Below are 25396 nucleotides of genomic sequence, written 5' to 3'. Positions count from 1 at the left end.
GAACAACCCCAGGTTTCTCTTCAGCACTGTAGCCAGGCTGACAAAAAGTCAGAGCTCTTTTGAGCCAACCATCCCTTTAACGTTAACTAGTAATGACTTCATGAACTTCTTCACAAATAACATTTTTATCATTAGAAAAAAAATTACCAAAAATCATCCCACAGATGTAATATTATCTACAGCTACTCTTAGTACCATTGATGTTAAGTTAGACTCTTTTTCTCCAATTGATCTTTCTCTCAACCTATCTCTAATAATCGGCTATGTACCACAGGCCTTCAAGCTGGCTGTAGTTAAACCTTTACTCAAAAAGCCATCTCTAGACCCAGCAGTCTTAGCTAATTATAGGCCAATCTCCAACCTTCCTTTCATATCAAACATCCTTGAAAGAGTAGTTGTCAAACAGCTAACAGATCAGCTGCAGAGGAATGGCTTATTTGAAGAGTTTCAGTCAGGTTTCAGAGCTCATCACAGCACAGAAACAGCTTTAGTGAAGGTTACAAATGATCTTCTTATGGCCTCTGACAGTGGACTCATCTCTGTGCTTGTCCTGCTAGACCTCAGTGCAGTGTTTGATACTGTTGACCATAATATCCTATTAGAGTGATTAGAACATGCTGTAGGTATTACAGGTGCTGCACTGCAGTGGTTTGTATCATATCTATCTAATAGACTCCAGTTTGTGCATGTAAATGGAGAGTCCTCTTCACACACTGAGGTTAATTATGGAGTTCCACAGGGTTCAGTGCTAGGACCAATTCTGTTTACATTATACATGCTTCCCTTAGGCAGCATCATTAGAAGACATAGCATACATTTTCACTGCTATGCCGATGACACCCAGCTCTATCTGTCCATGAAGCCAGATGACACACACAAATTAGTTAAACTGCAGGAATGTCTTAAAGACATAAAGACCTGGATGGCCGCTAACTTTCTGCTTCTTAATTCAGATAAAACTGAGGTTATTGTACTCGGCCCTGAAAAGCCTAGAAATATGGTATCTAACCAGATTCTTACTCTGGATGGCATTACCTTGGCCTCCAGTAACACTGTGAGGAACCTTGGAGTCATTTTTGACCAGGACATGTCCTTCAATGCACATATTAAACAAATATGTAAGACTGCTTTCTTCTATTTGCGCAACGTCTCTAAGGTTAGAAATATCCTGTCTCAGAGTGACGCTGAAAAACTAGTTCATGCATTTATAACTTCCAGGCTGAACTACTGTAATTCATTATTATCAGGATGTCCTAAAAACTCCCTGACAAGCCTTCAGTTAATCCAAAATGCTGCAGCAAGAGTACTGACAGGGACTAGAAAGAGAGAGCATATTTCTCCTGTTTTGGCTAAAAATTGAATTGAATTGAAATTGAAGTTTGTGATGGACAGCCAATCAGAAGAAAGACGTCAAGACGTTCAAGTTTATTTCTACAGTGCATTTAAAACAACTTCAGTAGTCAACTAAAGACCTGTTGTGCAAGCTATGCAAAATCTGTATTATACACAGCAGTCAGTACAATAAATAAATATAGACTAAACTGCCCAATGATAAATTAAAAATATAAAATTTATAATCTTAATTTGAAAAGTCAGAATCAGAATACTTTATTAATCCCTAGGGAAATTATGTGGGTTAGACTAGACTATTGGCAATACAATATGTTAAGATATATGGAATAGCACAATATATACAAATCACCAAATAATAAATATCCAGGGTTGACAGATGTGATTATAAATAAATATCAAGAAAATAGACAGCAACATTAGAGTCAGAAAAGAGTGTGTGCAAAAGGATGTAACTATTGCAGTGTTTACAGTGTATTGGATGCAGGAGTTGTACAGGGAGATGGCCACAGGCAGGAATGATTTCCTGTGTCGTTCAGTGGGACTTTTTGGTAAAAAGAAATCATGAAATTAAACAGTAACAGAAGGAAATATGTCTGTGCTTGTACAATGAAAAAACAGGATACTCTGCTCAACTAGAACTGGAAGCACGCATGACAAAACGGGCTTTTAACAGTGCTTTAAAATGACGGAGTGATTTGGCAGCTCTTATGCAGAAAGGTAGATTGCTTCACAGAGTAGGACCCACCACTGAAAAGGTTTCATCTCCTCTGCTTTTGAGCCTTGAACCAGGAATTTCAAAGAGCAGCTGGTTCATAGAGTTCAGCGCTCTAGTAGAAGCATGGGGCTGTAAAGGTTCAGTTTATATGGTGGTGACAAACCGCTAAGACTGCTGAAAACTGTGAAATTTAAACTGGGTGGATCCTGACATGGACTGGAAGCCAGTGTAGGGCTTCCAGCGATGTGATCTTACCATTTCTTTCCTAATATAAGGTGAAGTGCTGCATTCAGTACAACCTGCAGGTGATGCAGTAAGGTTGGCTTGAGGCAAGGTTGGCCATCAAGAAAAAGAAGCTTGTTTAAATCATAAGCAGCTGCACAAAGGCCCTGTATAAGATAAAAATGATTTTAGGAGTGTCGATCATCCAAAGCTGCGCTAAAAAAATCCAATATTTAAGATATCGAGCTGTAAATAAATATAATATGTCCAGTGCAACATCTCACTGTGGTATATTTTGCACTGATTTAAAGCTATCCATCTTGATGTCGTAATAAAAATTTTTATGGGTATTGCTGTCACTCAGAGTGACACTGTTTAACAAACTAAATTGATACATACAGCCGTCCCAAACATTTGACACAAATTAATCAAAAGTTTATTCAAAGCTGAAATATCCTGGTCACATGGCAACATTTGCTGAACATTGCCCACACAGCAATGAATGTCTGTCTGCCTAGACGGTATTTGACCTCGACTGACAGACTGATTTGGTTTGTGTCCGGCTGCCTCAAACAGCCACAGGTCCATCTCATATGGGCCAAATTGCAGATGTCGTTTTGTTTGGGCCACATAAAATGTATCTATGCCATGACTAATTACCGTTTGTGGTAACATGTTTGCTACCTGGCCATGGAAGTTGTACAAAAATAGTCAGAAATGTCACCAATGCAGCATCTGGTGACAGATAAAACCACATGAAACTGTAGCAGTAAAGTGGATTTTATCGTTTGTAACCCTTTTTCTCTTCTCAGAGCTTAAACAGGCTGACGGTTTTCTCTTGTAACTGTGAGGGGAGCACACGAACACTGAGCAGTGTGTGTTTTAGAGATCCCCACCTCCTGTGCCTCCAAATGATGTAATGGGAAGCAAAACTCCCAGCACCTGTTTTGCGAAGAAAAGTATTTTAGGGCTTATCCGAAGGTAATATGAACCCACAGCAGTCTTAATTAAATAAATTAAGCTTCCAGCTTTGCAGCTGTTTAAGTGCCAGATTTTCTTATTATGTTTCTTTCTTAAGTTGCAGGAACAAGCAGGAGGATTTGATGTGTCTAGCTGAGACTGCTGAAGCCCTGTTTTAATTTCAGATAAACTTTTAAAACGATTTTGGAATTTAATAAGGACTGTGTGTTTTGTGTTTATCACTTGCACTGAATGTTCAGGATGAACAGAAGGGATGATTGGTGCAAGGAAAGCCTTTCCTGATGTCCATGAGAGGAAGTAACTGATGTTTAACAGCAAATTTAAATTGTTTATTTTCTGAAGGGAATCATAGTGACTTTGGGTGAAATTTGGTTACAACTGGTAAGGATAAATAATACTGTTTTATAATGTTTTCTCATCTATGAGAGAATAGCTGATCTGACTGAAACTAGGTGGGAAACTAACCTGTGGTCTGACCAATACAAATTTTAAATTATTTTGTGGATATTGTGAATAAGGCCAAAGACTTTCTAACCTGTTACCAATGCCCAGTTCAAAACTCGGCATCCGCGAATGCCCTGTTATATTCAACAGTACATGTGGGTTTTAATTCAATTCAATTCAACTTGAATTCAGTTTTATAATACATAGAGAAAAACACCTAACAATCATATCACCCCCTATGAGCAAGCACTTTGGTGACAGTGGGAAGGAAAAACTTCCTTTTAACAGGAAGAAACCTCCAGCAGAACCAGGCTCAGGGAGGGGCGGCTATCTCCTGCAACTGGTTGGGGTGAGAGAAGGAAGACAGGATAAAAGACATGCTGTGGAAGAGAGACAGAGATTAATAACAAGTATGATTCAATGCACAGTGAGTGAGTGAGAAAGATGAATGAAGAAGAAATACTCAGTGCATCATGGGAAACCCCCAGCAGCCTACACCTATTGCAGCATAACTAAGGGAGGATTCAGGGTCACCTGATCCAGCCTTAACTATATGCTTTAGCAAAAAGGAAAGGTGATCTTAAAAGTAGAGGTAGTGTTTGTCTCCCAAATTCAAACCGGAAGCTGGTTCCATAGAACTGGTTCCAGTAAAAAAAACATGCAGGTTTTAAAGCAACATATGCAGCCATCCAGATAACATCAATTCAGGGATGGCAAGACAATGTCAAACCACATCCTGCTCCATAATCCAGCACAAAGCCTTCACGGTATTATGACAAAAGAGGCCCCTAAAGTGCTGAGCAGCTCAAGTGAGAATGGGAAACTTTTTCACCTTTAAAGCAGCACCAGCAGGTCTCCTCAACTCTGAAACACTGTTGTTCAAAGAACAGAGAATGCGTTGGTACTATTTTAATTAAATGTAGCCAGAGATGCCAAACCATTGAAGTGGGATGTAGAGGATTCATGGGCCAATCTGTTTGCAGGGCATACAAAATGCTAGGCATCACAGGGGTTAACCAGCGAATAGCTATCAAGTTGGTCACCAACCCAGCAGAAGCAGCATCTAGGTGGCTGTGGATCAAAAGAGGAGAGGCATGGCATGTAGGGCAGCGCTACCTGGACACAAGCTGGAGCTGGCTGGGTCGCAGGGAGAGGGGGTCTGATTATTGAAAGACCCGAAACCCCCAATGACCCCATGTTACATCACTAATGATGTGTCCAGGGGCACCAGATGGTGTACCATAAACTATGTATTGAGTGATCTGCTGATCACTGCAATCTACTGGAACTTACACTTTATACAACATCCCAGTTGTTTTGGGGACATCATTAATAGCTTTAATATAGCTTTAATACAGATTTAAAGCTTTAACTGAAAAATCCATTTTCTCTTTGATCTTTTAAAGCCAATGTTTTTTTATAGAGATGTAGTCAAATATTTTTGTAAAAGACATTATGTAAATAAATTATATATGTGAGATTAATGTAAACACTTTTTTAAAGTAATAGTTTAATATGAGCCGAGAAGATGCAAATATGTTTAAAGGTTTTTGTTTTAGAATAAAGTTTAAGGAAAGTGGAACAAAAAAATGTTTTTACCTTCAGTAGGTGGCAGCGTGCACATTTAATGTTGTGTGTAGCATAAAAACTGAAGAAGAAGAGCAACGGCAACAAGCTGCTAAACGTCTACTCAGGTAAATGGCTTCTGATTCCTCTTTTACAGCTGAGATCAAACCTGTGAAATGTTTGTGTGAGGGTGGCATTATGTCACTGAGGAATTTAGAATTTTATAAGAAGACATTTGCTGTGGAAAACCAAAGACGCTTGTCTTAGAAAATTTCAACTTTATTTATATAGAAGTTCATAGACGATTTCTCTCAAACCCACTGAACCTGGGCTCTCCGGTGTAACCCAGAGTTTGGGGTTTTGTGTTTGAGTAACGGGGGGGAAAAAGCTGCCACCTTCTAAGTTTATTCATAATTGATTTAGAGAGGTCACGTGATCACGCACAGCTTTCTGCCCTCTGTTATCTCCTGTTGGATGGCTTCCACATCAGACTGCACCTGTGCTCCCGTTTTCAAATCTTTACCTGATTGCAGTAAGCAGAAAGTGTCGGTGGAGCATGGCGAGCTGCGGCCTGTCGTTCTTCCTCTGATCGTCTCTCCTCCGTCTGCTTTGTATTATTCAGCTCGCTGTACTAAAATCCAAGTTCTGCCTCCGGTCACAGCGCAGAATAACATACTGATTACTTCAATAATTCAATACTCTAGTGTTTCACTACAAGTTGAAACAAGGAACACTAGAATATTTAACTCGCAATCAGTCAAGTCTCCTCCATCCCTGGAGTTTTAGGGATGTTGCACGCTTTTAAAATCTAATTTTAGACTTTTTAAAACTTAAACAGAAACAACTTAATACAAGTTGATAAGAAGAACAACACCAAATTGAATAATTTACCCTGTTTTATTCCTAACACAAGTAAACATCTGTTCACGTTTGGAGTCTTGGAGAAAAACCTCAATCCTCCATCTGATAGACCTGTTGAGGTTTTTCCATATTTTTGATCACATACAGGCATGTGAAAAGGATAGGTTTACAAAGGATAGCAAAGATTCTTCTGAAAAGAAAGTCCATTCTTACTGCTTCTGTAGGAATTACGGGATCACGTTCAATTAGTACCTAGGTGCTGTTAACGAAATGAATTCGGTTAATCGATCAACAGCAAGTCTGAGTGCCTCTATAAAAGGCGCTCAGAGCGTGCGCTAAAACAGTGCCACAGTCTTTGTCTTAGGTGTGGACATCTCACCAAACACCCCAGTTCCCTAAAGTTGTATTTTATTATAATGCAAAATGAAAACATGAAATTACAACATTTTCATGTAATTATTTTACATTGTCAGTGCAAAATTCTCCAAGTAAAATGAACAAAGTCTCATCAATTTTCTGTTGAAGAGATAATCCATGTGTGTTTGTAAGTATTTATTGTCTATCATGTTATCTTGTAACATTGCGGCAGACATCGCACTGCTTCCTGAGCCTTGTTCTGCTGGAGGTCTCTTCCTGTTAAAAGGAACTGAATTGTTGCCAACTTTGCTACTATAACTACTTTTCTTACACCCATGAATTCAGTGAGAAGTGTGTCTCTGAGCTTTATTTACATTAGGGTTACAAATCAATTCTTCTAGTTAGTTTCTGCATCATATATGATCAGTTTATAGGTCAGCATTCACCCTAAGTGCTAAATTTACAATGAAGCTGCTCTTCAAAAGCGCCTTTGTTTCTGTGGATGAACCTGACTCCTAACAGGTCCTTCCCTTGTTTAAGCCTTCCTTCTTTAAAATACAAGTGACATGTCCCCTTTTATAAGTCCTGTGCTCAAATTTCTGCCTTCCTGTGATAACATTTACTGAAAAAATGAGCAGTTTCTGGCAGCGCAAGCTCATAGCGTTCACATTTGAAAATGCTTCCAATCATTTTAAAGCATGAAAGCATCCACACCCCGTTGCTTTCAGCCTCTGTATTCAGAGTCGTGCTCCGAGGGTATTTTTGGAGCGCAGGACAATCCTACAACTGTGGACAAATACATGATCTACGCAAACATTTTCACTATGTTTAGGATAAAAATACTTTTTTGTGTCTGTGATAAAGAAAGAGATGAGTCATCTCTGACCATCTGAATGGAAGGTACAGTCACCATTATGATGCGATTGCACAAAGCTGCATTTTTTGATAAGCCTTCCACTATATCACACTCCACACTGCCCTCTTTCCAGTCGTCATGGAGTGAAGAGGGGTGTCATGTGACTTTGCTATTGATTAAATTTTGGAAGGTGTTGGGCTCAGTGCAGTCTGCTACTGATGCTCCTGCTTTTACTGTCCTGCTGCAATTTTAAAATTGATTCCAGTGTCTGCTGAACAATAACAATGCAAAGCCAGGCACACAGATTGGTTGCTTAGCTTCCCACACAGGCAGGGAGGAAAGCTCCCAGATCTCATCTCATTCAACAAAGAAAGTACCGTTACATTTGCAATGTATGGGAGAAGGGAGACACCGCAACAGCAGAAATGAGAGCACTGCTGCACCTCGGGGATTATTGAGAGCAATGGATGGAAATAAACAGCCTTAATATAGACTGAGCTGTCAGACAATAATCCATATGTACTGTAAATGAAATCTCTGGAGAGCTGGGAGGTTCTGATAAAGGGTAGGAACACACATATATGTACTCACATTCACATAAAGCTTATATATGCATGAAACACATTCCCAAAGCATAGTGAGTAATCTATGACAACTCAAGGGAGTGCTGCGTGTTTATACTTTACTATCTCATCATTTTAATAGACTGCACTGATCCCTCCTCGGCACATTTATACAGCAGAAAACATAGATTGAGTTATAGTTTGCACTCCCTCTGCACAACAATGGTAATCTCAACCTGCAGAGACAAGTTGAACATAAGTAAAACTGACAATTTCACCAAAGGGAGGTTCGCAAAAAGAGAGCATCAGTTTAAAACCAGATAAGTCTGCACACTGCTGTGCTCCTAAAGTGTTTTAATAGTAATTGCTGCACTGTGTTCATCAAGCTCTTCCTTGCACACTTTGTTATGTACAAATATCATTTTTAATTCGCACATATTCAACATTGTGAGTGACTTTCATTCATCCTACTAAAATCCCACATTGCGCACCACTTGCTGGCAAAATACCATAGCAGTGCAACAGTGTGCTGCAGTATCTTTCTGTGAAGACTGCACAGTAACGGAGTACGACATTTTTAGACTGCGGGCTTACTGGTGGTTCCTAAAAGCAGAATAGAGGGCATTGCCTTCAGCTATGAGGCCTCTCTACTATGGAATCAGCTCCCAGTTTGGATTCAGGAGACAGACACTCTCTCTGCTTTTAAGATTAGGCTTAAAACTTTCCTTTTTGATTAAAGCTTATACTTGGGGCTGGATCAGGTGACCCTGAGCCATCCCTTAGTTATGGTGCTGTAGGCTTAGGCTGCCGGGGGGCTTCCCCTCTCTTCTCTTTCCTCTCATCCCCAACCAGTGGCGGTGGATGGCTGCCCCTCCCTGAGCCTTGTTCTACCTGAGGTTTCTTCCTGTTAAAAGAAAGTTTTTCCTTCCCACTCTCACCAAGTGCTCTTTCTAACACTGAATGGTCTTTACCTTACTATATAAAGCATCTTGAGGTGACCGTTGTTGCGAACTGGAACCATATAAATAAAAATGAACTGAAAACCACAAGAAGACGCCTAAGAAAATGAACTTTCAAAGTGAAACAGTAAGAAGACAACAGACAATTAGCACTGAGATTGGAAGACTTGCACTCAAAATAAACCAGCTCTCACTTTGGATGCAGGAGACGGAAAAAACTTTTTTGTTTTTCATTAAAGCTTACAGTTAAAGCTGGATCAGGTGACCCTGAGCCATCCCTTAGTTATGCTGCAATAAGGTCTGGTTGCTGGGTAGCTTCCCATGATGCACTGAGCACTTATTCTCCATTCATCTTTGGGTTTTCTGGGTTTTTTTCTTTTTCTTTTTACTAAGAACAACAGTACGTGACACCCCATAATTTCATTTATCTAGAACATATGCAGTTTTTCTTCAGTTCATTTCAAGCTTTTATTTGTTTTGCTTTTCTTTCCAACTTAACACAGATGCTTTTATCTCTTCTCTTCATCCCCCACCTTTCCTCCTTAATCTTAACCCCACCAGTCTGAGAGGGTCTCCTCTCAGTTGAACATATCCAAAATATGTCACTTACAACAAGGAGTCAGACGCCTTAACCACCTGAACTGGCTCATGTGGAGAAGCAGCAGCTCCCAGGTGACCAGTCTTATCAATCCATGTGTAAGGCTGAGCAAGACAGCCTTCCAAAAAAAGCTTTCCACTTGTATCTACTATCTACTTCTCCTTTGAAGTGTAAATGAATGAGGTCAAAGAGGACGGTGAGTGTGTACACATGCACTCAAACTGTATCGAGTCTATTAAAGTCAAATTTCTGGCTTCAAATGTGCAGATACTGTGATACATTGTTTATCATTGAACTACTCATGTTAAAGCTTTGTTATAGGACGCAAATAATGTTTTCTTCTTGTAAAGTTGCAGATGTTATGATCGGCTCTGGATGACAGCATCAGCTAAATGTTTGAAATGTAGATGGAGCGATTGTGTCTGCAGCATGATGGACGAGGCGAGCAGAGAGACAAACACAGACAGATATAGACGGAGCGAGCCTGGGGAAAGCTGAACTCGGCACAGCCACAGAGGGACTCGTGACAGACAGACTGTTTCTCCCTGCTTGGCTGCTTTAATGACAGGCAGCAAACTCATTCTGCAGGACAAACAAATCACTGGGACAACCCTCGGCAGGCATCTGCTGTTACACACTGACACATACTAACAGTGCTCCCTACTGGAAAACCTGTAACTCTGCTGGGGTCTTCAATTACACTGAAAAACTGAAAGTGAGAGGGTCAGTGGGTCATAGTGAATGAATGGAGAGGAAAAAAGGAGACTCGCAGAGATGTAAGACACAGGTGGATTCTATGTGATGCTCTTTCCCCTGCTTCTAATGTCCATGCAGTCAATATACCTCTAAGTTATCTCACTCAGGGATGAAATTCAGCTTTTATGGTTCGTTGGGCTGAATGAGTTTTTCACCAACAAATCAAAATGAAACCGTGCAGCAGGAATGATAGAAACGGTGAGCGAGCAGCCTGAAGCTTCATGAGAACCAACTTATCTTGAAATGCTGTTTGTTCCCTAATAGCTCTTGCTTATCGGCGAAAGTGCAAAAGAAAAGGTTAATACAACTGTTACACTGACTTCAACATGTCATTTCAATTTATTTATTAGTTGCTGCATTTGGGAAACTAAAATCTTCAGAAAACTCCCATTACAGCTCCGCGGAGCTGAAGACTACACCTCAGAACAATATCTGTCTGCTCTGTGGGGGTGCCTGGATTAAACACTCTGAATTTCAACTCTGACTTGAATCAGAATCGGGGAGCAAAGGTAGCTCAATAAGGAGAGATAATTTGCAAGAATTTAATATGATTTATTAAGATATAGAATTTGATTAATAAGCTATTTGACAATTAAACTCGGATTAACCAACATAGCAGAACAGAAATTATGACAGGACCCCTCCTCCCCAGAGTCTACACACTGGTGGTGATGAAGATGGAGGCTTGGATGGGAATAGGGCAGAGTTGGGGAGGAGGCGGTTTGCACCAGAGTCTGGAAAGCAGAATGACAGAAGAGCACTGAGATTTAAAGCACACCGAACGGAGGCTGAGTTTGACAGCGTGAGAAAGAGGAAGTGATGTAAAGAATAGACTAGCTGCCTGGAAAGCAGGCGAATGAGTCCCTGCAGCCTTTCACTGGCTACCTGTTAGTTTTAGAATTGATTTTAAGATTTTAATGTCGGTTTTCAAAGTCCTACACAGGCTGCCTGTCTGTGAGATGCTCCATATGAGGCTGGCTGCTGCTTGACATTTTCTGGCTAGTGATTCTGAAGGCTTGTTTAGTCACTAAAGGTGAGTCTTTGCAGTACGGGCAAATCCCTCCTTAAAATATATTTTTGTCATTTGGCTTACCGCTTTAATTGAGTTTGAAGACACCAGAGTGTATATGTCTGTTTTTCTTTTTGTATTGTTTTTAATTTCCATTGTATTTTTCATTTTTACTTGATATTTGTTGCTTTTATTATTGTTCAGCAATTTCTGTCTTTAACAAATTGCCCCACCCCCAGTGAGCCTGAGTGGAAATGTTTTAAGTTAGCCAAAGTATCCTATATTCTTGTAGTACCTTTTAACCTTGAGCTGTTCAGTTTATCCCGCTCCACTTATGTTCATTACTTGAAAAAATAGTTTTTCTTTTTTGTTTGCCATAATATGAAACAAACTCCAGCTGGAATGTCAGTGCATGCAAAAGTAGCCAGCTGCATCATTATAGTCCTTTATCACCCAGAGTTTAATGCAGTTTTCACATTTTGATGGTATTATATGTGTAATGTGTGAATCTCTTATGAATGTTTTTCTGCATAGTGCAATGTGCACTATGTTGGTGTATAGCATGGGATTATTTATTTACTTTTTTATACATTCTGTCACAGTTTCTCACCCTGACCCAGAGAAATGGTACCTTTTTGTGCCAGACCTGCTGGTTTACTCATTGGGCACTGGGGTTTTTTCCATCTTGTGATACAAAAGTAAGACCTTAGCATGTGCCAGAAAGTTGGTTGTGTTCATGTGAATGCAGGTTTGCAGTGTTGCCTCACAGTAAGAAGGTCCTGGGTTTGAATCAGCTCTCTGGCTGAGGTCTTTCTATGTGGAGCCTGCGTGTCCTCCCAGAGTCTGTGTGGCTTCTCTCCGGGTACTTCGGCTTCTTCCCACAGTCCAGAGACATGCCGTTAGTGGGAATGGGTTAAATGGTGATTGGTTATAGATGTGAATGTGAGTGTGGTTGGCTGTCTGTGTTAGCAGTGTGACAGACCTGTGACCTGTCCAGGGTGTAACCTGTGTTGCCCTATGGCAGCTCCACCCACCAACCCACTATGATGGATGGATTAACTGACTGGTTGACTGACTGATTAATTGATATGGGAGAAATGTTTAATCACTCATTCCAGTCTTCTTCAGTCTTAGCTGACTGCAGGTTTCCCAAACCTCAGCACCTTTTCCTCTCTCCAGCATTAAAACTTTTGGCCCCTGCCTCAGTTTATCAATTGTCATTTCTTTTTTTCTGCTCATCTTAGATGTTCATATCCTTATCACCAAAGGAGAAGCCACCATCTGTAGGTGGCAGAGTCCTATCCTGATGAGATGGCTCTTCGGTATTGTGCCCTCTGCTTAGCCAGTGGTTTGGTTTCCTCCAGTGTGTAATCCACAGCAATGCTCTTGGCACTTAACAGATTAAAACCTGCAGTCAGTTTAAGACTGAAGAAGTCAGTGGATGAGTTATGAAATGTTTCACCCACTGAACAACTTCCTGTGTATCCAAATGAATGGAATACATTTTCTGGAATTTCCTTGACTTGATTAATGCGCACATTTCCACATGTGGACTGTTTCTGCGTTTCCCTCCATGCAACAAGAAAACTTGTAAGTGGCAAAAGTATTAGCAGACTGAGAATGTGAACAAGAAAAGCAGCAGAGGGAGGTTTTAAATAGCAATTTACATATTCATAAGCCTGCTCGTGTTGAATGAGACCAGTTTTATAGAATTACATTCCCATACAGTGTTGAAGATCTGTGGTGTCACCCCCTGGTTGCTGTTGCCTGCTTGGTGTTTTGAAACTCATTGTGGTGAACAATGAGTGGATGTGGACATCACACGATCACTGGGTAGAGACTTGTGATTGACATGTTGTAAGCCAATTAGCAAATCCTGGATAATCCTTCTTTCTGAAGTTAACAATGAGCACAATTTACAAACTGAACATTTTATTCAGCACGATGTGAAACTGGTGAATGAGCTCAAACTCATCAGCAAAGTGTTTACAGAGATCTCAATGCACAGCAAACAAAAACTGTTTTTTTCTCAAAGATTTCTGTACCAAAAAGCTGTTTACAGTTAGAGAGGCTGCCCCCTGTTGGCCCTTAAAAGTAGTACAGGTTTAAGGCACTTAAACTGTGGCTTCACTTTTCAGAACCTGAAGCTAGATCGCTTCTAGAATGGTGGTAACATTTAAGCCACTTTTAAGACACGAAGGAATTATTTTGATAGAAAATTTTCTAAGAATGTGATTCTATTTAAAATCTAGATGTTGGTGATAACATTTGATTTAGTTATACACGCATACACCGGTCAGGCATAACATTATGACCACCTACCTAACATTGTGTTGGTTCCCTTTTGCTGCCAAACAACACTGAGTCATTAAGGCATAGACTCCATAGAGCCCTGAAGGTGTGCTGTGGTATCTGGCACCAAGATGTTAGCAACAGATCCTTGAAGTCCTCTAAGCTGTAAAGGCCTCCGTGGATCTGACTTGTTTTTCCCGCACATCCCACAGTTGTTCAATTAGACTGAGATCTGGAGGTTTTGGAGGCCAAGTCAAAACCTCAAAATCATTGTTGTGCTCCTAAAACCATTCCTGAACTTTTTTTTTTTTCTTTGTGGCAGGGTGTATTATTCTGCTGAAAGAGGCCACAGCCATCAGGGAATATCATTCTCATGAAAAGGTGTGCATGCTCTGCAGCAGTGTTTAGGTAGGTGGTACACCTCAAAGTAACATCCACATGGACGCCCCATGCTTTTCTAGCAGGTTTTGCCCGAAAACCTCACACTGCCATCACTTGCCTTCTTCCCATCATGCATCCTGGTGCCAGGTTCCCCAGGTAAATCATGCACATGCATGCTGAGCAGGGTGCATGAAAACATAATTCATCAGACCAAGCCGCCTTCTTCCATTGCTCCATGGTCCAGTCCTGATGCTCGTGTTCTCATTGTCACTTTGAGTGGTGCACAGGGTTCAGCATAGGCACCCTGTCTGGTCTGCAGCTTGCATACACAGCAAACTGACTATTCTGACATCTTTCTATAAGGACCAATTTTTTTTTGGCAATTTGAGCTACAGTAGCTCGCCTGTTGGATTGGACCACACGGGAGCACAGACAGTCTTCACTCCCCATGTGCATCACTGGGCACGTGGCACTGTCGGTGGTTCAGCACTGTTCCACTGCAGACCAGCAACAGTTTTGCCAGTCATCTAGCAATCACAATCTGTCCTTTGTGAAACTTGTTTAAATCCTTTTTCTTACGTCAAACACATCAGCTTTGAGGACAAAATGTTCAGTTATTCCTATCTACTAACAGGTGCCACAATAATCAGTGTTTTTCATTTCGCTTATCAGTGCCTGATTAGTTAGCTGATATTTGTCCTATTATTTCATATTAAGGATGAAGTGAGTGAAAACCTGAGCATCGGCTGATCAGTGTCTGGAAAGGTTATGGGACTTACTGACAGGGGCGATGTACCTCTGAGGATCCTAAGAAATTTTGACAAATGTCTTGATGTGTGCAGCATCACAAACTGCAGCAGCGTGAAATGAGCTTTAATTACTGCTTGTTATTACCGCTCTAACTTTGTTTGCTTCACTCCGGCAAACACAGATTTGTTTGCAGATGAGCGGAAGAAGTTGTTGTCGTTGAAGGTGAACATCTGAAAGCATCTGTATTCGATGTGTGCAGATGCATCAATTACTATAAAAATTAGGTACTTGCAGTCGCTTCAGCACATGCTTGACCTTCTGAGTTTACCAGTGAATTTTAAGTACAGACATCATGAGATGAACAGAAATAACAGCTCCTTTGTCTTGACATACTGGTTTTACCAATTTAGAGCTATGGTTGCTGGAAAAACAAACATTTTATAGGGGGGCAGCGATGGGATCCTATGACTTCTGATTCAAATTTATCGAACACTTAATTAAAGCTTAATTAAATTGTCGCTACATTTTTTTTTACTAAAGAGAAATTTGCCAGGAATTAAGAAAATTAACAACGCCTACACGCTTTTGAAAATTAAAAAAAATGCTAATTTAAGATAACTGCTGCAGTATTCAAACATTTCCTGCCTTAACCTTCCTCTACCAGCTGACTGACAGCAACAATTTGTCTCTGATGCTCCGTCAATTGTGCCACACTGAATAAGACACAATAGTTGTCGTTCAATACTTACTTTAATCAGATGCTTAATAGATGGTATTGGAAGCCTGAGGAGTTTGCTAAATCAATATCGTTATCAGCACCAAACACTCTCAGCACGTCTTGAGATTATCAGCTGACATGTAGAGCTGCAGTCTGGCTCAAACGCATCAGCTGAACTTATGACTTTAAAGACAAACGTAAGATTAAAAATATAAAAATAAATAAAAAAACATGTGCAGTCAGTTCATGTCACTATAAATTTCATCAGTCTTTCATCGCTGCCTTCAACATGTTTCTCCTGAGACGTGTGGTAACGTCTCATCTACACCTACTGCATCTCAGTTTATCCTGACAGTAAAATCGATCTTATACCTCGATGAATATTAGTAGGTGCCTCCACCAGAACATACACTCACCAGCCACTTTGTTAGGTATACATTTCTATTCAATTCAATTTTATTTATATAGCACCAAATCACAAGAGCAGTCCCTCCGTCTAAGGCACTTTATATTGTAAGGTAGACCCTACAATAATACATACGGAGGAAAACCCAACAATCATATGACCCCCTATGAGCAAGTACTTTGGCAACATGGGGAAGGAAAAACATTTGAGTACAGTTACGTATTGTCATGGTACAAAAAATGACAGTTTGAGATTATTTGAGCTTTGTGACATGGTGTGATTAAAAGATGAATACACTGTGGTTATAAAAGGATCAGTCATGGTCAGTGATGATACTTTGGTAGGCTGTGGTGTTTAAAAGACGCTATAGATGATTGTAGAGGAAAATCCCAGTAGATCAGCTGGTTTGTAAAATACTGCCTGTATGGCACCAACAATCATACCACTTTCAGAACTCTTTTAGAGGTCTTTCTTCTTCCTGTGGTGTTTTGCACCTTGTTGTAAACCCTTTGATCTTGACAATGATACACGTTCATTCTTACAATCTCAACCAGACTGGATGTTGTGAGGCTGTTTTTCCCAATCATGGAAAGAATTCTGTGATCATACACTTTAAATGTGTTCTGTGGTCTTTCAGGCTCTTTGGTGTTGCTGGTAAATTCATTCTTTCTTTTTATGATTGCAACAGGTTGCAGATTTAGCCACTAAACTTTTTGCCAACTCTCTGATTGGTTTGGGGGTTTTTTTTCACCCTAGTAATGGCCTCCCTCACTTGCATCTTATTGAGCCTCATATTGAAAATTACAGTGAATTGGCTCCCAAGTACAAATCCAACTCTTTAAATCAAATCCAGATCGTTTATCTGATAGTTTGTCATGGATTAATGAGGGAGCGGGCCTTACATGGCCAAGAAACTACTTGCCAATTAAATCTAAGCCTCTGAAAATGAAGGACTGTGCATAAAAATAGCAGTAATACCAAAACAATTAATAGACACTTTTGTTAAACCCCTTGAATTAAAGCTGAAAATCTGCATTTCAATCACATCTTGATTAGTGGATTTAAAATCCACTGTGGTGATGTGGAGTTTTAATGTCTTAATCAAAGCAAAACTCAAATGTCTTTAATGAAATGTTGTGGTTATAACCTCTTATTGGGATTCACTGCCAGAGCTTCACTCTTGTTTGGCTATGATCAGCCCATTGTACTGTCAGATGCTGCTTTACTCGTCTCTATTTAAGTCTTAAAGCACTGAATCCATTCAGCATTCAAACTTATGTGTTTTCTTCCAACAAAGCCCATCAGCAGAGTGGTGCATTTTATATATCTACAATAACTGCAGAAAACTGCTGTAGGACTAATTTGCACAAAAACAACCCACACTACATATTTATAATTTCATTGTGTTGTAGTTTGCTTCGGGTAAAAGGTTCATTATGAGAGCACATTTTCATTACCTGGACATTACAGTAGGAATCTCCTGCTCTCTAAAAACCAACTTCACCTCAGGCTGTAGTACTTAAACAAATGAAAAAATAACTTTCTTAATGTATTTGTCCTTTAGCACTGTTTTTAGCTGAGTGTGTGCTCCATGGTAAAGCTCTCCTGACTCTCATACAGCAGGTTATTTTTCTCTGCTTCTCCCTCTCCCAATCTCATCACAGATTTGTCCTGTAATTACACATAATTGGTTTCCCGCACCAAAAATCATTCACGCAGATAATTTCTCATTTGTCTCAGTGAGAAAAATGAATGTTAGATTACGAAGAGTTGCATTTTAAATGCTATGTAGAGGCGGCTGTATGCACTTCTGCAAAATGTTTTAATGTTTTCAAATGACTGAAAATCACATATCCGATCAATCACAATGAGAGTATTTTTTCATTCTTTTAGGAATGTCAGAGGGATCCAAGAACTCAATTGTGTGGAAAAGATTATATTCAGTCACTTCAAAACTACAAAGAGAGGCTATTACAATTCACATAGAAAGATGCAGCAAAACTGAGGGGCAAGTTTAATTTGAGGCTTTTTAATTAGTTAAACAAAGTTTGTTTTTGTGGGTTATTTTTTTTCAAACATGATCAGATTGACAGTATAGGTGTCAAATTAAATTACAGGAGAATATGGTATAAAAGTCACATGCCTGCAAAAGAAAAGTGGCACTTTATTTGATTTTGTTTGTCAGGTTTGCTTAAAAAGTTTTGGATGGATTTTCATTACAGTTTTAGAGACTAAACAGTATATTTTACCTGTGTTTACCACCCCTGTGGATTTTAAATCAAATGATCAATATGCAAGTAAAATGCAGATTTTTTTTTTTTCAGGGTTTTGACAAAAACAAATACATCAACGGGAAATGAATCACAAAATTGACTGGAGAAACTACCATAATAAATGTAAGGACTGTAGTTGAGAACCCATGGATAACACCAAATGCTTTCTTTGCTCCCTTGAGATGCTCAGCTTGGCCTTTACTGCAGCACCTTCAGTTGCTGCTTGTTTGTGGGTCTTTCTGCAATCGGTTTTGTCTTCGGACACTGAAAAGCATACTCTACTGGAGTCAGGTCAGGTCAGGTGGCTGCGACTGTGCCATTTCTTTGCTTTAAGAAACTATTAGGTTGCTTTTGCAGTATGCTTTGGGTCCATTTGCGCTTTGAAGTACCGAAGTGCAGTTTTGCAGCTTTTGTATACAGCACAGCCCTGCACACCATCATCAATAAACAATAATTATATGTACGTCTTGGTAGACGTACATATAATTATTGCCATCATCATGTCTCTCCTCCTCCATATTTTTCTCTTTAGAACTCTGTAGATCGGTTTTCTGCCAAGGTCTAATCTGACTTTCTTGTTTTTGACTGGTTTGCACCTTATTGTAAAGTAAGTAAAGTTATACCGCTGTCACCATGGAAGTGACTGGAACACCTGACCATATAAACTTTGACAATGAACTCACTCCATTGGACTTACAGCTTATATTTACTGAATATATTTACAGATACATATACAGTGGTCCCTCGGTATAATGCAGTTCACCTTTCGCAGCCTCACTGTTTCACAGATTTTTTTTTTTTAATGCAATTTTGAGTGCATTGTGTTCTGCGTCCTGATTAGCTATAGACCACAGGTGTCTAACTCCAGGCCACAGCTGAATGGTGGTATACGCAGCTTTAAGCTGAATGAGCAGCACGCCTGAAAGTTAGTCATTAACAGATGGATGTAACAGCCAAACTATCGTTGGACAACGCTGAGTGTCTCCATATTTAACTGTATCCTTTATTTTTCTAGTTTATTTTTCTAGCTTGTCACTTTGAAAATGTAGAAGCTTTTTGAGGCGTTTGATAGATTTAAAGTTACCGTTGCTTCCTGTTGGATATTTCCCTAAATAAGTTCATCTGCCTGTGACTCAGCACCTCATTAGGTTTGTTTTTTCAAATGATGCAACAGCTGCCGTGAAGGAAAGAAACAATTAGGAAAAAGGGGGGGGGTGGGAATTATTTGCTGGAGGATTTCTCAAGCAGTTACTGAAGCGTGGTAAAGTCCTGCTGATGTGCAGCTTTTAAAAAAGTTGGGCAGGATATTCGTGGCTGTGCAAATGATCAAAATCTTTGTACTTTCCAATCCATCTGTCAGACTTTCTTGCGACCTTGAATAGAAAGGAAAAACATCTCTTGCGTTTTAGTGCAGCAGTGGAAATGTAAAATATATCATCAGGTTTTCCTTTATGGGTTTTTTTGTGTTGCATTGCTGGAAGTGAGCAAGAGGCTAATGAATTCTGCTTCCTAATCCTGTTGCACAGAAAATTGGCTGCAGTTCAGCCGGGAGAGCAGCAGTGGCGACTCTCAAGCTGTTTCTCAATGAACAGGAATGGAACTTATCAGCTAAAATAATTATTTAAATAATTATTTATACAGCCTAAGCAGAGAAGTCCACACTTCCCTCTCCCTGGACACCACTCGACATGTTTTCCTGAGGCTTTCCCAAACCAGCCAAGAGATGTCATCTCTCCAGTGTGTCCTACTGCCCCGGGGCCTCCTACCTGAAACGCCTAAAACCAAGGAGACCACTCCATGAATTACCAGATTATCGTCCTGGAGGCCTTTGTGTGTCCTAGTTATCCCAGGAGCTATGTTGTCAGGGATCATTTTTGGGGTCTCCCAAGAGCGAACCAAAAGACTTCTATGAAGAAAATTAAAACATGGACCAAGTTAGCTCCCCCAGACTGGGGCTACCCAGGCCCCACTTCTGAGACCTGGAAGGTACATCCATCTTTTATAGAGTCTGTGACAGGAAATTGCTGCTTGCTTCATGCCTGAAATCAAAATGTGTGTGGCATACTCACAAAAAAGTATTTTACTACAACTGAAACCTATAAACAACTAATAATTCAACTAAATATATTGTTAAAGCTCCTCTTTTTAAAAAAAATAAAATAAAATAACAATAAAAATGAGTTTAAGATTTACGAATTGCATTTGCACGCTGTCCTTTTTTGGAATCGGGGTTGTATTAAATAATCTGTCCTGTTCACAACTGCCTTTATTATTATTTACAGTGAGCAACAAAAGTGTTTACAAGTAGTCATAATACAGCTCAGAGGTCCAGAGAGAAGAAGCAGCAGTCCAACACTCATACCTTAAAGAAAATGTCCTCCTCCAGATGGCGAATATGGTTGTTTAAAAACAATATACTATGCCACAGATGTCATTACGGCCACTTTAAAGCAGACGGCCATGCACAGCTGCTGCATCAGCTCTGTAATTATGTATAATCACACTCAAGAACATCCTGTCTGCTGTTAGCATTCCTATATCAAATCCAGACACTGTCACTGAGTAATGGTGTCACTCTCTGTGTCTGTGTGGGTGTCTCATGCAGGGAGGAGACAGAAAGGCAAAAGTATGTGAAAAGCTGTTGAGAAAGTCGTGATGAAACTTTTGGTTTAAATCTATTGGAAAACACACAAAACCTTCAGGACACAATGTGTTTACAGAGTTGGTGATTGTTAGCCATTTATCGATCGATGCCTCGTTTGTTCACAGGAGAAACCGCACCAGTGCACCCAGCAGGAAAATGGCTCCGGGAGTACATATTACACGGGAGAGAAGCAGGAAATCCACTCGGGAGTCAAACAGACTGAAGGTAAGTTTATTCATTTTAGAGATTTTGCTTTGTTAACTCTTTTAAAACACATCTGTCGCTCAAAATGATTTAGTGAGAACTGGCGTCCTCATCATTCTCTGCGCTCCCAGATTCTCGCCCTTTCGACCGTAAAACCATTGTGTCCATTTAGACTGCAAATAACCTAAATAGTTCAGACTTTTAGAATTCTATGAAATACAATTTCTTCCAACTTAAGCATCTTTATTTGTTCTGAATAAAACTCAGGGTGGGGAGCTGTTGCTTTCCTTGCTGCCATATTTGTTTGGGTCAATGAGTCTCGTTTAAGAGATGAATAAATGTGCTTCATGAATACTTGCGAGTATTTACTTTGATCAGCAGCAGAGTTGCTCAATAAAAAGGGAAGCTTTCTTTATTGCAGTGGACACGGTTCCCTGTTTGTGCCCCACATCCCAAATGAAAAGGATATTTGCACTAAGAATGTTTGAATTTCTGTTTAAATCAACTTTTGTCCCTAAAAAGTAAAAATCTTTTTGAGGAAAAATCTTATGCAGGATTCTTCAGACTTAAGCAAAACATGAAGACATTTAACAAATATTAGAAAAAGACAGCACGTGATAAGCAATTTTGCTATACTTGTTATAAATAAATAATACTGGTTAAACATAGTGCAAATAATCTTACTGCTCAGGTCGATTTGAGTGTTTTTAATGGGGCAGAAATATGAACCTTTCTGTGAGCTGGGATAGGCTAGAGCATCGTCATGACCACGAATTCAAGAAGTGGTTTTAAAATGAATGAATAACTGTAATATAAGTGGACCTGGAAATGAGTTTCAGCTGCACGCAGCCAGCCAACACATCACCTGAATGTTCCTCATGTTCATGTATGTTTTATTAAAGCAGTCAAAGGGCACGCCCCCGCGTAAAGTCATGTTTCTGACTATACTCAGGTCAACGATCAGTGTTACATGCTGCTGATACTGAAAAACAAACAAAAACAAAAAGAACAGAAGAAGTCATTTTAAGTGAGAAAACGTTTTATTGACAGACGCTACAGGACAAAACGCGAACAGAACTGTTTGATAATCTGAGAACTGTCGACACTCGTGAGACACTGGCTCGCTCATCATGCTGCTGTCAACTTTTTTTAAATGCATCCTTTATTTTTACCCTTCTAGGAAACTTTTCTCTTAATTTCCTTAGACTTTACAGCTGATATTTCGCTAAGAAGCCAAGTGCACAATTTGGCATTCCTTTATTCTTTCCTTGCTGTGAGGGGCAGCCAATCAGAAGAATGTAAGAGGAACTAAAACGACCCGGTTGAGACAGAGGATGACTCGACATACATTAACAATGTATCGAGTCCAGAGCACACACTGTAGAGCCACTTTTTAATCTTTTAACTCATAGATTTGCACTAAACTCAGATGGATGTTCTTGTCAGTTCTTAAGTCATTTTACTATACTGGACCTTAGTTTAAGATTTGTTTATCTCATAGGGAATAAAGAACTTTTTTTTTTTTTTTAAGTGCCTGTTATTTTTCTTTAAAACAGCAACAATGTTTAGGAAATTATGAGAAAATTTTCCAAGGAATAATCCATAAATCACAACAGGATTTTGGAAAATTGACGTCACTTTGTTTAAATTCAGGACAAATTAGATTTGAACTCTGGTTTCTTGATCGTCACGATGTGGCGTTTGCAAACTGCCCCGCGTATTGACTTGATGGATTTCTGTTTCAGAGGGAAAAAAGCTGTTTGTGTAAGAAAGAAAGCGGCGAGTAAACACAGACACCGAGGGTGGAAAACCTAATTTCTCCTCATAGTTCTCCGAATCGATGTCGGCATCGGCTCAAAGCTGCGTCTCTCACAAGTTCAGACACCAAAGTTTCAGAGCGCTTTAGGTAAAGCGACAGAGGAAGTTAACAGCATGTAGGCAGACTTCAGACTAATCATTCAGTTTAACAGCATTAGATTAGTTATTTCTAATTATGAGAAACTGTTAGCTGGGTTAATGAGCCGTTTGGCTCCAATTTTTTACAAAAACACATCACAGCACTACTTTTTTAAAGGTATATCAAATCACCACTTATGTGCTTACAGATTCAAATTTGAGAGAATTTTTTTTAAGGGGATAAAATATAATATTACATCGCCATGAGATTATAATGTGAAATACTGCATAAGGAATCTTAGTGAGATTCAAGTTTTACCTTATAAAATGCATTTCATGTAAACTTTCCCTGAGCTTTTAATCTGCTTGCATATTTCAACAATGAGGATTTCTATTCAAAAGTTCTGAAGTGGAAAAAAGTGACCCTGCGAGGTCCGAGTGACAACTCCAACCCTAAATATAACCAATCAGAATATGTATAATTTGTTCTTATTTCAACTATATTTAGACTGAATTTAGTTTTAATAAAATAAATTGCAATCAAAAACAAAATAACTGAATCACAACCAAAACATTTCTTCCAAAAATGTGAAGTTTTTAGGGTTTGATTACAGCGATCGACTGTGAAACAGACGTGAGAAGCACTTATATCAACAGTGTTCATGTCACGAGGGATGGATGCAGAGGTGAAATGATTCCTGCTGAGCTTCGACAGCACAAACCTTACAAACAGCATCACATCTGGGTTTAATCGCCTAAGAAACAAACGCTGCTTTGTTGACGTGATGCCATTTGCTTTATAAAGTTAGATCAGTTTCCCAGTTTGACTTTCACCGTGAAACACAGCACGTGTAACAGTGTGGGAAGGAAAACAAAGAAAATTACTGCCGCTGCAGAATTAAAGCTATTAACGACCGGCGTTCTCGAAACGTGCTCGTCGTTAGGAACGGCAAATTTAAGCAGTTAAAGTTGTACAAAGCAGCGGGATTTAATCATTTGCATAGCTGATGGCTGACAAAGTTTGCATCATATGCACATCAGAACAAAACTACATATTCTACCTCAAACAAACACAAATGCTGGTTTATCAATCAGTTCACATGAAAAGAAAAGAACCGACAAAAAAGAAAATCGAGCCACCTTAGCTTATTAGCTTATTTCTAACTCAAACTCAAAGATGTGGAGGTTTGTGAGCCCCTCTGACTGTAAGAAGACACACGACTGTGAAAGTTCCCCCTTTATAAGTTTTTATCAGTTCTGAGGAGATGCAGATTGCAGACGGAGCTGCTCTGCAGCCGAAATGTGTCTCGCGCTGCAGTAGAAACGTATTAATCATCTTTCACAGCCTCCAAACATCCTCAGATCCCATCTTCTCTCAGTTTTAAACTAACTGCAAGCTGACTAACTCGAGGGCCATTTTACGCCAAATGATTAAAGAGATAAACTGTGATTTTAAAAAAAAATTCACAGCAATCCTGTTAATAATCTAATTCTTTGATTTAAATAGAAATTTATGTTTCACTTGCGTGAATTCTTTCAAACGATAGGCAGCTCATTTAAATCATTTCTTTAATGAGACTTTAATGGGAAAAGCTTCCAGTTAAAAAGGCTGCGCTGAATGAAATGCATAATAAAGTCATTGACTAATTACTATGCTTTTTTTTTTTTTCCCATGGCAGAGCAGGTCTGCCTCCAACAAAGCTTTAAAGTCGAATCTGCTAAATAAAGGGGGGTTTAGGGTGTGTATTGTGCTAAATTCACAGTTTAGGAACAAAGGGTAGTGCGAAGTTACTCCCAGCACCTCTCAGAAATCTGTTTCTCGTGGAAAAATGAACCTCAGACAGAATAATCGGGAGAAAAGACGCTGACATTTTTAGGCTTTCAGGTCCAAGTTGCAGTCATCCTCCCGAGTACGCCCTGGGAAGAAAAGGGAAAGTCATAATTAATCCTCAGTAAACAGACAATGATGCCGCGTCTGCTGTAGAGAGAAACCAGACTTGTGCGTTAAGTTTTAGCTACAATCACGAAACAATTTTCTGATTGTTTGACGTTTTCTGAAAAAGCAGCGCTGAGGCTGCAGTGGAGTTCTGAAATGAAAAAATAAAAGCACATGCTTTTTTTAATCACAGGTGAGATGACCCATGAACACGGCCTCTGAAGAGCCTGTGAAGGCACGAGCAACGCTTCATTTCACATAGAAAATCCTGAACGGTGACTCGGAGACGGCCGTATAGGAGTTAAGCTGAACCTCTGAAAGCAGCGTTTTAAATTCACAAATTAGTTTCAATAAAGTTTAAGTGGAAAGCTCGAGCAGCTACTCACCCAAATTTAAATCAGTTTGTCTTCTTCTTGGAAGATTTTTTCTTTTTCTGGAATAAGAAAAAATAATAATATTGCTTAACTGCTTCTCCATGCAAATTATTTGGAGAGGAAACTTTGAGTTTACTTTAAAATGCCTCGCAGCCAGATGAGTGCCAACACTTCTTCACAGATCTATAAAAAAAAACTTAAGCAAAGACCGAAGATTTCTTTTTCTTGTCTCTTCAAACTGTCAGTCAGTCTCATTAACGAGGGGAAACGTAAACGGCGGCG

At 39.6% G+C, this 25396-nt stretch overlaps 1 protein-coding gene and 1 long non-coding RNA gene across 3 annotated transcripts in view; one reads left to right on the top strand and one right to left on the bottom strand.

Annotated features, from left to right (window-relative positions):
• The first annotated feature begins 5357 nt into the window (after positions 1-5357).
• Positions 5358-25137, top strand: LOC145421989 (uncharacterized). 2 transcript variants are annotated; one of them, XR_013903354.1, is made up of 4 exons: positions 5376-5409; positions 13855-13940; positions 20830-20929; positions 24934-25137. It is a non-coding gene; the product is annotated as an uncharacterized LOC145421989 (long non-coding RNA). The 2 variants fall into 2 exon arrangements; XR_013903353.1 differs by lacking the exon at positions 13855-13940 and having other exon boundaries at positions 5358-5409.
• Positions 23768-25396, bottom strand: part of LOC113010762 (uncharacterized) — a 21809-nt gene continuing 20180 nt past the window's right edge. The window contains exons 13-14 of the mRNA XM_026149969.2: positions 25127-25173; positions 23768-24721 (exon numbers count right to left, since the gene is read on the bottom strand). Coding sequence (XP_026005754.2) covers positions 25138-25173 — 36 coding nt within the window. The 3' untranslated portion in view covers positions 23768-24721; positions 25127-25137. The remainder of the gene's footprint in view (positions 24722-25126; positions 25174-25396) is intronic.

The sequence above is a fragment of the Astatotilapia calliptera genome, chromosome 18, assembly GCF_964374335.1.
Source record: "Astatotilapia calliptera chromosome 18, fAstCal68.1, whole genome shotgun sequence".
Taxonomy (NCBI): Eukaryota; Metazoa; Chordata; class Actinopteri; order Cichliformes; family Cichlidae; genus Astatotilapia; species Astatotilapia calliptera.
The sequence above is the reverse complement of the archived record's forward strand: the minus strand, read 5'-3'. Positions and strand labels throughout refer to the sequence as shown.